General features: G+C 37.4%; 1 protein-coding gene and 1 pseudogene across 1 annotated transcript; both read right to left on the bottom strand.

Moving 5' to 3' along the window:
- Positions 1–138: 138 nt before the first annotated feature.
- Positions 139–2,146, bottom strand: LOC127796955 (heat shock cognate 70 kDa protein 2-like; annotated as a pseudogene).
- A 1,516-nt stretch (positions 2,147–3,662) lies between these two features.
- On the bottom strand, positions 3,663–4,784 carry LOC127796953 (uncharacterized). Its single transcript, XM_052329354.1, has 2 exons — positions 4,369–4,784; positions 3,663–4,286 (listed from the first exon to the last, which is right to left on the bottom strand). Exons 1-2 carry the CDS (start codon positions 4,782–4,784, stop codon positions 3,950–3,952), a joined length of 753 nt encoding a protein of 250 aa, XP_052185314.1. The 3' UTR covers positions 3,663–3,949.
- Positions 4,785–13,959: the final 9,175 nt, after the last annotated feature.

Genomic DNA, 13,959 nt, shown 5'->3' with positions numbered 1-13,959 from the left:
TTATGCCATGCTGGTTACAGTGTTAGTGCTGGAAAGGTTGTTTCTCTGTTAGAAGAAGCCAACATCATAATCAAAAATCTGCATTGTCCTGCTAGAGACCCTACTATTGACTGAAAAAAGTTATCCAGACCAATAAAATTAAAGGTAGCTGGGAATATCCATAAAACATGCGACTAAACACAACTTTGAGATTCTTTCCAAGTCGATGCCAAACATGGCACGAGCCCAATCAACTTCTTCTATCTTGTTCCCAGCACCATTACTACCAGCAGCAGGGCGAGTACTAGACCTTTCTACATATTGGCAGTTGCTCTCAAGCTCCTTCATATTGTCTTCGAACTCATCAGCCTCCACAAACTGATTGTTGTCCACCAATTGAATTGCATGCTCAACGGAGTCCTTATTTCTCTTATTGTCTTATGCGGAAAGCTTGGAACTAATGTTCTCGTGTCCTAGTGTTCCTTCTGTTGTAGGCATAATTTTCCAAGGTATTCTTGGACTCAACCTTCTTCTTGTGCTCCTCATCCTCTGCCTCGTATTTTTTAGCCTCCTGAAGCATCTTCTCTATTTCTTGGACAACCTTTTCCTGTCATTTGTAATGGGGATCTTGTTCTTCTGACCGGTAATCTTGCCCTCAGCACAAACATTAGAGATGCCATTGGCATAGCAGTGATGATCTTAGGGGTTGGAGGAATACTAGAGAGGCTATATGTAATTTGCCCAACAAGTTGTTGTCTCTAGTTTTTTTTTTTTTTGTTCTCTCTCCCCCGAATACTTGAATTAAACACCAGGTTGGTTGTCAGAATATGTGGAGAGCACTCGTTCTTTCTTGGCTGGGAATTATGGTGCTTCTCATAATTAGATTAGTCATGACACCTCCAATAATCTCCGGACCAAGTGACAAGGGGGTGGCAATCATGTCCAAAAGTAGGAAGTCCCAACATCTGAATGTTCTCATTTCCCTCACCACTCAAGATTCAGCTTGAACAACAGTAGCATAGACAACAACCACATCCGTGTTGAAGCTCTTGCCCAACTCTTTTCCATTAAAGAGGTGTTGTAAAAGTTGCTGCATTTTAGGGATTCTAGAAGATCCACCAACAAGGACAGCATCATTGAACACTACATCTATCCATCTTTGCATCCTTAAAACACTTCTCAATACGGCTCCATCCACCTCTTGAAGTGATCCATATGTTAAGCTCCTCAAATCTTGCATGGATTTTGGCGGAGTAGAAATCAACACCCTCTTGCAAAAAGAGTCAATTTCTATGGTGGTCTGACCCAATCCGTTTAATTAATTTTTCAAAGGCCCTTGGGCCCCAGTAGGCAAGGCCCAACGGGCTAGGGTCCAACGAATTGGGTCAGGTTAGTCCAAGCTAAGGAAACTCTGAGTTAACCTAGGGTTTGACTTTATGACTTGAGTCTCATTGTTAACCGATTGACCTGTCGATTTCTTTCTATCAATTTTTGATTGTTGACTTTGTCATAACTTTTTCAACTATCCCGAGCACCAAGGGCGGATTGGGGGGGGGGGGGGGGGGGGGGGGGGGGGGGTCTGGGTCTTAACAGTAATAACTATACATATATATATATATAAATAAAAGTCTAGGCAGCCCAACCCAACTAAATATTAATATAGCCCACCCCCAAAGACCCCCCCCCCCCCCCCTCCACATCCGCCCCTGCCGAGCACCCTAGACACATCTGGCTGGATTGATTCTAACTATGGAAATCTTTTTCCACCCTAATGGGTTTTTTTTTAGATCTTCTAGAATTAGCTAGGTAACTCATGAATTATTTAGATTTCGTTTGACAATGCAGTTTGATCGTTTATAAGCTACTAAATTTATTTACTTACCTGTTTGACATCCTTAATAGCTTAAAAACTAAACAATTTAGCGTTTGTAGAAAGCCATCTGCCACCAAATTTTGCAAAAATGTTGCAAAGAGCTTCTTGAGTTTCCAACTCATTTACAATTTTACTCTCTTACATTTCTAATATTTACACCTCTTATCCCTCTTCTCTTATCTTCCCTTTAGCGCTTCCTCCATTACTATCGTGCTGGATCTCCTCTTCCATAAACGGTGGTTGTCGTTGCCCAACGTCGTTGCCGCCTAGTGCAGTCGTAACCCAATGCGTCATTGGATCTTGACGAATCCATAGTTGTCGGCGTTGCCTAGAGTTGCAAGGCGCCCAACACCGAAAGCCGAATCTTTGCCTCGCCGGATTTGGATGAATACACACACACACACACACACACATATATATATATATACATACAAATACTCACTTAATAAAGAGGCTAGGCGTAAATAATCAAATATATATATATATATGAAAATATGAAATTTTATATAATATTTCAACATATATATTAAACATTTATATGAATTAAATCTAAATTTATATATAAAGTATTGTATTAATATATTTTTAATAATTATATATAATTTATTAACATATAATTGTAAGTATTTTAATAATTAGACATCAATTTATAAATTATTTTATTAAAAATTAATATTTTTTAGAGTTTTATTTGTATTATTCATTACCATGTCTATTTTATTTTTTTTCTCAAATTCTAACGGTTTATCAGATTTAACAAATTAAACACATAACTTTTAACTGATAATTTAAAAACATATTTATTCAAACACTTATCAGCTTAAACACTAGTTAATTTAAAAGCTTTAAACAACTTAAAAGCTGTTTCCAAAAACGCATAGCAAAACTAAGCCTAGTTAATTGAAGGTTGCTTCTATGCATCTATTAGTATATCCTTGTCAAGCGTTGGCTCATATATGTTTTCTTGCCCTAGTCCTTGCAAGGTTAGCTTATGGACGCGCAAACAATGCCTTGGGACGACATTGCAGTACAAAGTTTTATTTTGTATTTTGCAGTGTCCAATTGTGTAATAGGGTACGTAGTAGTTGATGAAAAGAAATATAATCAGTGATCTGCAATAAGTTATAAATGTACATATAGTTTGAGGCTATGATGTTAGTCAAATATAATGTTAAATGTATAGTTTGTTATTAAATGATGATGTATGTAAGACAAGTTTTAATTTTGTGGCACAATGATATGTATGATGTATGTGTATTGGATAACACAAACTAGACTCCATTGGTCCCTAGATAAGGCTTCCACACTTGACATTAGTTAAGCATGATGATTGGCAACTGGAAAGGATAACATTAGATTTTATTCAATCAGGTGTCCTTTATTTTTTTAATTTTAATTTTGTATTGCAATGTATATTTATAAATGGTGACATGTTATTAATTATAAGAGAATAATAAAATGTCAAGAAACAGTAGCCAAAGAAAACTTTGAAAAACGAAAATCTTATCAAAACCATAAATTCACAACTTCACTTAGATTTGTCCATTCTCTAAATTCTAGAACTCTATTTTAAAATTTGTACTGTCAAAATCAAATGGGACTATTTATAAAGAAAATAACAATCCTAATCAAACTTAATCAATCTTGCATTTACATATAAATGTTATATTTACTATAATTTGAATTGATTTATCTAAATATGAATTCCAAACAATATATATGAACACAGAACTTTATTAATGCATACCTACAGGAATTATAAAGTTGTTGATATTTTCTGAAGAAAAATGAACTAAAACAATGGTGATTTCTATTTACAATGAATGCCTTGCAAATAATTACATTGGTCTTCCTAGAAGTTCTCTATGTATAAATTCTAGCTATGCAGTACTGTAAGAGAAAGAGAGAAAGAAAGAAAGAAAGAAACTTTTAACAGGTACGTACATCAAACAGAAGCCTGACAACCTAATAATCTACAAATTAAAAAATAAAAAGAATAAATGAACTTTATGTACAAGCTAGCAAAGGCAATTGATTATGTTTATGGCTTTGGTGCTGAAGAATTAATATTAATATTGAAGATGGATGCATGGTACGTCACTGGGACAGTAAATCCACAAGGGAAAAAGCCAGAGTGGTTGGATCCCCCAAGATAATTCCCAGTATAGTTTTAAGCAACATCCAGGCCGTCTTCCAGAACTTGCTGCCCCTATCACGACTCGGCTTTGAATACTTGGCCAGCACCCTCAGGTCCACCATCTTCTCCAAAGCCATACAAGCATCATCATCTTCATCACCCTCCTTCCATGCTTCCTGCGCCATCTTCCCAACGCAGTTCACATGAAAATGGTACTTCCCGCACTCCGAAACATAGGACCAGCCCCGAACGTGCGACCTGCCGCCCCACAGCTTCTTCTTCTTGCACCAAACGCACCTGCATGCAAAACCAAACACAACTGCTGTTTATTTGTTTCTAAGTGAACCGGGTGGGGTGGGGTGATATTCATGGAACGCACCTGGAAAACACTCCGTCTCGCAGAAGGAAAAGGGTGCCGTCGATGCAGAATTTGGTCTGGAGATTGGTGCAGCATGGATGGAGATCCCAGCCCTCATCGGGGCAGTGGTAGACGTAGCCGTGGACGTCCTTGCCGCAGGCGTCGCAGCAGCGGGCGTGCTGCTTGCAGCGGTTGTCGCCGCACCGGGTGGGCGGCCGGCTGTGGAAATGGAAGCTGCAACCCGGGAAGAAGTCGTGGGAAATGGTGGGCTTGGGGAAGTTACACTCTTCGTGGAGTTCGTAGTCGCAGTGGTGGCACCTGTATCTGGATCCTAACCCTTCTTGCTTACAGCCATCGCATGTGAACCGTTTGTTGTAGTTCTTCATCTCCATCTCGTGCTCGTGGTGGCGACCATCCCTGCCTTTCCATGACATCATCGACACGTCGATCGATCGAACAAGAAGGCCCTAATGTTGTCACGACCAATAAATGTTACCCGTACATAAGACTCAATGAAACGCACATGCATGCCAACGTTAAAAGCAGAAAGAAAAAAAATAACAGCAACAATAATGTCCATGTCAAGCCCTAATTGGAGTCAATTACATAAATTTTAATTAATCAGCTTATTTATCCACGACTATGTACTATACATGCATGCATGTGTATTCTGTAAAACCTTATGTATAATTCAATTTTTATTTGAGAGAAAGTGAAACTTCTAACTTTATATATATAATAATTCATATTAGACATGTTTCATGCATGCAAGCATGTATAATTCATATCTATCAAAAGGGTTTACAATTATGATAAATATGACAACAATTATTATAAATTATGATAACTTAATCTAGACACTTTTAACTAGTTTTATCCTTTATAAGGTTATTCTATAAAAAAAATTCAGATATAAGCACATATTGCAAGTAGTTAATACATATTCAGACTGTAATAAGGCACACCATGTTCCTTCAATCTGAGGAATACATATAGGACGAGCTTGATGTGCTCAAATGGATAATATTATGTAAAAGAGCACAATTAAGTTGATTGATTTTCGACGATGTGGTTCTTTTAACCTTCATAATCTAATTTTTCTATTTAGCTTCCACACATGCATGTACAGAAGAAAGTTGGAGGTCACCTGGTTCTGAGGGCCGAGAGTCTCCGGCAGCACCCTGTCTGATGAACTCCAAGAAGGTAAACAATGAAAGCCGAAAATGGCGCCGGAATGAACGATGAATCACGGCACGCGCTTGTAAACTTATTTACATGTATAATGCTTCAATATTGCTCGTCGAAATGAAATTGAGGAGAAATTCCATGCATGGAAATTTCAAGGAAGAACCGATGAAGTTTCGCCTGGCTGATTAATTACTGCTTGCACTGAATCGTCAGATATTAATAAGAGGATGACGATGGAGTGACGGTCGGCCGGCGGTGGCGTTTAAGAATAGATAACGTGAGATTTTGAGGATTCAATTAATTAACGGGGAAGAAAAGCACGCTCTCCCTGCGCTTCCGCTGCCGTGCTGTGCCCGCATGTTTGTGCGTGCAAGGGAGAGACAGTCACGTGTCAAGTTTTTTCTTTCCTTTTTCATCAGTTGTTAACCGGATGTTTGGGCATGCTTGTGTGTGACTTAAGAGAAATAGGCAAAAGCTTCCGCGGGGTGGGGGGTGGGCTTAAATCATACTTTATTAGGTTGGTACTGTTGTATGTTGATGGTGCTGAATTTTGTTGTTTGTTTAGTTGCTTTTCGTGACCTTTTTAGTTGTTTTTCTGTTGCTTTGGTTCTGAGGTTCGGGGACCATGTCTAAGGTTAAGGGTGGTTGTTGGCCTTTTTATTCTAGAAAAATGCTACTTGTATAGAAAAAAGTTTGACAGAATAATTATAGGATGATATATCACAATATATCGTGATATTTTAATATCAAAATATCGTGATATTTTATGATATTTTGATCCATGTTCATCCCCTTCTCCCTCTCCCCCCTTCCCTCACCGCTGTAACCTCACTCGCCGTCGCCTCGCCTTGCCCCGCCTCGCCTCGTCGTCGCCACCGCCTCGCCGCAGTCGCCTTGCCGTTGCAACTTCCGTCGTCTCTGCCGCCTCATCGCGTCGCCTCGACCGCCTCACCTCGTCGCTGCCGCCCCCGCCGCTGGGGCTGATGGTGTGAGAGGGAGAGTGAGAGACAGATAGGGAGAGAGAGATGCTTTGGGCATTTGGGTCATTAATTACAGGGGCAAAATAGATATTTTGACTCTTCTGTAAATATTTCTGTAATATATGTTCTGTATAAATAGTATGACTCTTTCTTCTATGCAAACACTACTACTAATAATAAAATTTAATAAGTATAAACTAAATATATGTATATATATATATTTCTAAACTCCCCCCCCCAAAAAAAACTGTATATATATATATAAACTACTCTCTCTCTATATATATAAATTACAAATTTATAAACTTTATTTAAAATAAAAAAATTGTGATGGCCAACTACTTGCCCCCATAAGGATTCGTCAGTGCATCAGAATAAGAGCGATCATCAGGATTCAAGGAGTCCCTGATACCATCAAAAGGTAATAAATTAATGCTACAAGGTATATATATATATATATGTTGAAGAAAGTTACTAAGGAGCCCATCTCCACTTCTAGTGTAACGCCTTACCTTGTTAGGGCATTAGGTAATGTAAGATTCTAGGGATATAAATTATTTTTCAATGAATACTTAACATAAAATTGTTCCTCGAAAATCCCGTTACACCTTCTCAGTATATCAACTATGAACCATTAATAAACTAAGACAAGTATATCATTTCAAATGTAGAAGTTAGATCGAAATCTTAATAGGTCATAACCGAAATCACTTTATTCATAATATAAAGTCAACCCAACGTTTTACATGATATCCTTAAAATAAACAACATAATTGAAATGACATAATATAAAACATTCACTAATCGTCGTCATTCCTCGGCAATTCTCTTTCCTTTCGCACCGTTGCCTTCACTTGGAACGTTTGAATATTCCAGAGACATAGTCCATATTAGATGATGAATCATATAAGTGAGAGTTCAAAACACTGTTTTCATGAATGAATGCAAGACATGAAATAAACCAACACAACCTGGAAGCCCTAACCCAAGAGAATCCCACATCGCTTAACCCTACAATGGGGAAATAACAATCTCTCTAAAAGCCATGCCACCATTTCGACACACCGATATAATGCAGTTCTAGCTTAAGAGGGGCAAGGTTAACGCATCTCTCTAATATTTTAGGAACAATTGTTACCAACTCCTGGCCCAAAAAGGTCACATCAAAGCAGGAACCCGACTCACCACATCTACGTTAGAGATTATGTTCCCACTCTAAACATTCAGAAACCACTACACAATTCCAACTCAAAACCCATATGGTTCACCTAGTCATTTTAGTGTTACTTCCCTGACCAAACGACCCAGCACAGAAACTAAGGCGGCTATCTCGGTATGCACACTAGCACAAGATACCCCTATTATTCCGTCACGTCTTTGGAGAATTATGGCTACATTATCCAGACAACATTTTAGGCTGACATACCATATGAACAACACAAATCGCAAGACTATGCCACATTTCACAGCTCCATACATCATATAAACATCATTTTATAAAATGCAATGCACCAGCACAAAACGTTTAGGGACAAGCCTTCAACATAAAACAAATCGTCACCAGTTATCGTTTGCATGCAATAAAACCGTTTTGCATAACATATTTAGGTAACACAGATACCAATTTTTAGGGTAGAAACACCCACAGTACACAAGTTTGGTGGAGAACCACTCACAAAGAGTCAAGTTTTAGGGGTGAACACTCACCTCGAATGTATTTAGAATGCCTCGATCCTCGTGCACTGCCTTGATTTGCGTGCCAAATTACAAATACCCGAGCTTATACTCAACCTCAAGCCACGATACTCCCTAAACATCATATTTAATTAAAAATCATCAAAATCCTTGTTTTCTCAGTTTTTCCATAATTTTCTCTATTATTCTCCCAATTTTCATCTCAATAATTCCAAAATAATTATCTCGTCAAACATTTTTTTAAATTTTTCAACATGATAATTCCTAAAATAAATTTAGAAAAATAATGAAGCAAAATACCAGGATTGCCCTTCTGTCACGCGGCCTGCGCGTGTATGCGCGTGGAGTACTGTGGCGCGTGCAGCTCACGCGCCACATTCTTATCTAATTTCCAGCCACCGGCGACGGCTTCGATAACCAAACCAAGGGTACCTTCTTGAAGCCCTTGAAGAGTTGATCACGATGGCACACTTTTTTAGCCTAAAGGACACCGGAAAGTGCCCCAAAAGTCGAGTTACAGGCGGCCCAAGGCGGTCCGCCTCCTGCTTCCGGTCGAGCTTCAAACAGCCTTCAAACGCACTCAAATCGCTCCCAAATGCTTCAAAAACGTTCTCTTTGATGCAAGGATCAATAGCCCTCTATCCCTTACCTTCGATTCACTCCCAAAATCAACTAATTTGATACCAAAATCCTTGATGTTTCGGCCTCCTTTTATAGCCAAAAACCGGCCACTTCACGGCCAATCAACGGCCAAGGCTTGGCTTCCAAGTTTCCCATCGCGGTATACCTTCTCCCCCATCTCCCCCTCGGCCGTCCTATCTCTGGAAACGACGGCCATGTGCGGAGGAAAGTAGCAGTCGACTTTTGTGTTCACACTAGACTTTCCATTTGTTACACTTTGGCCTCTAATTAATTTTCAATGTCAGTTTGCCTCTTTCCTTGAGGCCCATGATCTTTCCAACTATACCACAAAGGCTCAAAAGTTTAGTACTATTCATTTCATCTTGGAAGTTTTTGAAAATCTATCATTTCGACTTCTCTCGGGCAAAATTAAAAAATTACACTTATGCCCGGTTGATCGTTTTGACCTTAAATCCATTCATTTCAACCCGAAATCGCTCAAGGGTTGTTTCATATACAAAATCTAAGTCCTCAAGACACTCTGTTGACTTTCCAGATATTCCCTGTGTCGATTCGATTTTCTCAACCCGGTCAATAGTTGTACCGGAAACTGTTCTCGATCTCATTTCTTTTGATGCCTAAAATCATAAGTCATGTTACTTGTCGATACCATTACATATTCGTTGGCTATCTAGGGTCCGGAGTACTCTCTTCGATCGCTTAAAATTGTGATAGTGTACCCCAAAACCTCATTTTTCTGAAAATTCTACTTATACCCTTCATCAAATACCATTTATACCCTTAAGAGATTCCCGAGTATTATATCTACCACTTGGTAGTGCTCAAGAAAATTGAGTCTTTGCTGCCACACCAATTAAGTTGTCAAAGAAAGATGACTTGACTTGTAAAATCGTGTTGGTTGGCAAGACCCTAGTCACCAAATAATTGAGAAGACATAAAGTCTTGCTAGAACTGCTTGTTGTGCAGGTTCAACTCAACAACCATGAGAGAGCCATTGCCATTGATAAAAAAAAGAAAAGAAAAGAAAGAAAAGGCTTGGTCGCAGCTTATAATGGAAAGGAAGATGCCATGTCAAATATCGGTGGTCTCTATATTTTTTTTGGGTATCGTTCCATCATGAGCGCCCTCACCTACTGACCCTAGATTATGATGAATGAGTTAAATTAGGAAACTTAATGGCCCTTGGTTTCGATCCTAGAACAATACTCTGACCATGACGAAGCATGCTTCAAATGAGATTGCCAGGACCACCAACCTATGCCCCTGGGGCAGGTGGTCTCTATATTCTTGTTATTATGATATATGTATATATTTGTATGTATATTTATGTGAGTGTAAGTATTTATTATTATTAGAATATCTATGTATTATTTATTACTTAGTGTTTAATAAATATGACTTGCTTTGTCCTTAATTAATTTATTTGTAAAGTTTAAGATAAGTTATTAAAGGGAGAAAAGAGATAAATTTATGTTAAAAGTTTATGTTAAATTTATAATAAACGCTAGGTCCTCATATTAGGAGTGCACGTTTAGAGCTTCTACAATACCACGTGGGTACCAAATGCTTAATTAATTACCGAAGCATCAGGAAGCATTACAGGCGGCACGACAGCTTCAAGCTTAAGCAGCCGGTTGCAACAATCGGCTGTTTTGTCTTTTGTTTTTATTTTTTATTTTTTACATTGCCCCCTAACTTTCTAAAATTGCACTATGACTCGAAGATTTTCTAATAATTATTTTATAATTTTATATAAAATACACTACAAACCAGAAAATTTTAAAACCTCATTATATGTTATGACAACGTAATTTGTTAAAAGTATTATATATAATAATATATAAGATTCTAATGAACATTCAAACCTAATTACTTTACATAAACAATATTGCTTGTTGCTCCAAATCACAATCAATTTAAGACTAACAAACACATTACTATTTAATGTAATAATGACATCATGGCATTATGTTAATGCAACGAAATTGTTATTTTACCTATGTCGGGCAATATAAAATTTGCTCGATGCAGGCAAAATTGGAGGGGAAACGTGGGCCCTCCCCTTCTCTCCAGACCCCTTGCATGTTCATGTCGGGCAAACAAAACAATACTGGTCAATGTAATATCACAATGAATATGTCCTCTAAATCTGGGTATGTTATAGAAAGAATAATTATCAAGGACGAGCTAACTCTAACCAAACTAATTAATGATTCAAAGACAAACAACTGTAGGGGAAATAATGCTCGAGTAGCACCCATCTATCAGTTGTTGCTTGACGGTGGTTAATGTCTCTAAACTAGTGGAATTTTATTCACCCTATTTAACGAGATGAACGTAACCCTGTCAATTTTGACCACCCCTGTAACCCTATTAATTGCAGAGATGAGAGGGATATTTTTGTCATTTTGGTATGTGTAGCCCTTCCTGTAATCCAAGGAGTACAAGTAGCATGATTCTATTTTGAATACCAGAGAGTCGGCTTTGATTCCAACTGTAACAGTTTTGGCAACCATTTTAAAAGATGACTGCCCAACTAGCACAAATAAAGCCTAGGACTTTCCCCAAATAGACCGATATGTGATTTGCACGTTACAGTAACACATACATTTGAAGGTGGTTGTCTAAGCTGTTACAATTGAAATAAGAGCTGACTCCTAGGTCCAACGATGGTGGGGTCATGTAGTGGGGACATTGCACCCTTAATGGGGGATGACGTGTGTTAATGTAGCGTGCGAATCCCATATTTGTCTGTTTGGGGGAAGGAAGGAGTCCTAGGTTTATTAATTTGTGCTGGCGAATAATCACCTTTGAAGGTGGTTGTCCAGGCTGTTACAGAAACCCTTGTCGTCGGTTCTTCGACGCCTCCTCCAGCAGTGACGTCTCTCTCTTTTGTATTTCATTGCTGTTAATTATTTAAGGTTTAACTATGCATCAAGTGATTAATGTTTTATGGTTATGAATGCTCTTAGCCCTGGCATAATCATGTTACCAGTTCTTCATCTTGTGTTCTACTCCATTTATATTTTTATCCTTGCTGCTGCAATCATGTTTTGCTGTGTCTTTATTCATCCCGATCGCCACCGTTGGAGCCTTCTTTATATATTCTACAGTGGTCTCGAGATCAGCAGCGCGCACAGCCTCCGATTACCTTCTTCTTGTTTGGTTTGATCTGATTATTCTTTGTATTTTCTTTTTTCTCTTTGTATAGTTTATGTATGTTTTCTCTCTAGGGTTTGGCCTCTGACCTTTAGTTTCTGTGGTTATGGGGCCGATTTAAAAGGTGAGAATCGTTTTGTACAGTGAGGGTTTGAGAGTCAATCTGTGTAAACCGAGGTTGTAATCGTTTTTGATCCGATAGTGGAGTGAGCTTTCTTTGCCAGAGCTCAACGTGGATGTAGTCCTTATTAACGGGTGAACCACGGTAAATCTTTGGTGTTTGTGTGTTTGATTTATTCTTGATTATTTGCATGCTCACAGTATTGAATATTATGTATCTTTTACTTTGAGTGTTTGGTCAAGCCTTATCTTTTTGTAATCACACTTTTTGAGATTAAGAAACTGATTGTTTTCGTTGTTATCATATTATTGCTATAGCGTTTACCTTCTAATTCTGGGTTTTGAGGGCAATCTTATGATCATGATCAATATATTCTTGTGTTAATTTGTCTTCGCAAGGTTTCAGAGTTGAACGAACATTCTTATTGCGAAATAAATTGTCTCTTTATTAGCTTAATTACAGGACTTATATAAATGTATGTTAAACTATTATTGCAACAAGTTAATCCAAAAAAACTCAGCCTCTTCTGCCCCCCAGATAGATGGTTGTGTTCTTGGCCTCTAAAGCCCCTCCCTCCATAAAAACAGTATTAGTTTTGAGGTTGGCCACATGAATTTATGTTAATGTTTTGAGATGAACAACAAAGTTGGTTATTATTACTAATAATATTGTGTAATTTTACTTCATATTATGGATGAACAGGATAGCATCAACAGACTTTAAGCCTCATTCTAACACCAATAGAAGAGGTAGGTATTAGATTATACCATGCAGATATGGTTATAAGACCCATAATATATATCAAGTGATGAAGTTGGTACTAAAATTAATCAAGTGTGTGAATAAAATCCCGTACAAGTTTGGAATTGAAAAATGACCTCATTCATAGGTGTACACATTTGTCTCAATTAATGTTAAAAGTGTAAGTAATCAGCTAGTTATTACTAGTTATACATTTATGATGACTTTACCATTATGTTAAAATGACTTCATTTTTATTATGCAGATAAATAGTCCATTTGTAGTCATACCATAGTCCAATATTGTCTCAATCAATGGTAGCACTGCAAACACTAGAAGTGCATCAGTGGAAATTTTGTTATTGTGGCCAAATTACTCATTTGATTACAACAATAACCTCAACAAAATACAGGAAGAAGATTCTTAGAGAGTGACAATTATGGTCCTGCAGGGCATGACTGTAATTATTTTGAATAGTTTGATAATGTTGCCAATGATCAGTGTTCTAAAGCATTGCATGGTTTGATGAGAAATAGAAATTATCTGTTACTGGAGCTTGAAAATGAAATAAGAATTAAGAGGTGATTAATGGCACTGTTATTGTTTAGTTGGATAGTTTTTGGACTAGTCTTGTACAATTTAGTGGAAATAAGTTGGTTCTCTAATGCAAGTATGTGCAAGAGAGATTATAGTCCATATTAAGTAGTAGAGATCATAGTTTTGTGACTGAATGCACCTTCATGTAACTTTTGTCGATGTAAAAGGGATTATAGTCTCTAGTATGATAAAGAATGTAGTTATGTTTAATTTGATTTGAAATAGGTTGAACTTGGTATTATATCAAAATCTGATAAATATAACCAATAAGGCTGCCTACACTGGTAATAAAAAAATTAAAATATTGAAAATGAGATGAAAATAATCATGTTTTTGTTGAGAAGTTTTCCAAATATATTATAAAAAAAATAAGGAAAATGGATAAAAATCTTTCACATAATATTTAAAATAAATCCAAGATGTAATTAAAAACATTTGAAATTTAATGAAACACTAGTTTAGAATTACTTGAAATGTTTAAGAAAAATG

The sequence above is a fragment of the Diospyros lotus genome, chromosome 3, assembly GCF_014633365.1.
Source record: "Diospyros lotus cultivar Yz01 chromosome 3, ASM1463336v1, whole genome shotgun sequence".
Lineage (NCBI taxonomy): Eukaryota > Viridiplantae > Streptophyta > Magnoliopsida > Ericales > Ebenaceae > Diospyros > Diospyros lotus.
The sequence above is the reverse complement of the archived record's forward strand: the minus strand, read 5'-3'. Positions and strand labels throughout refer to the sequence as shown.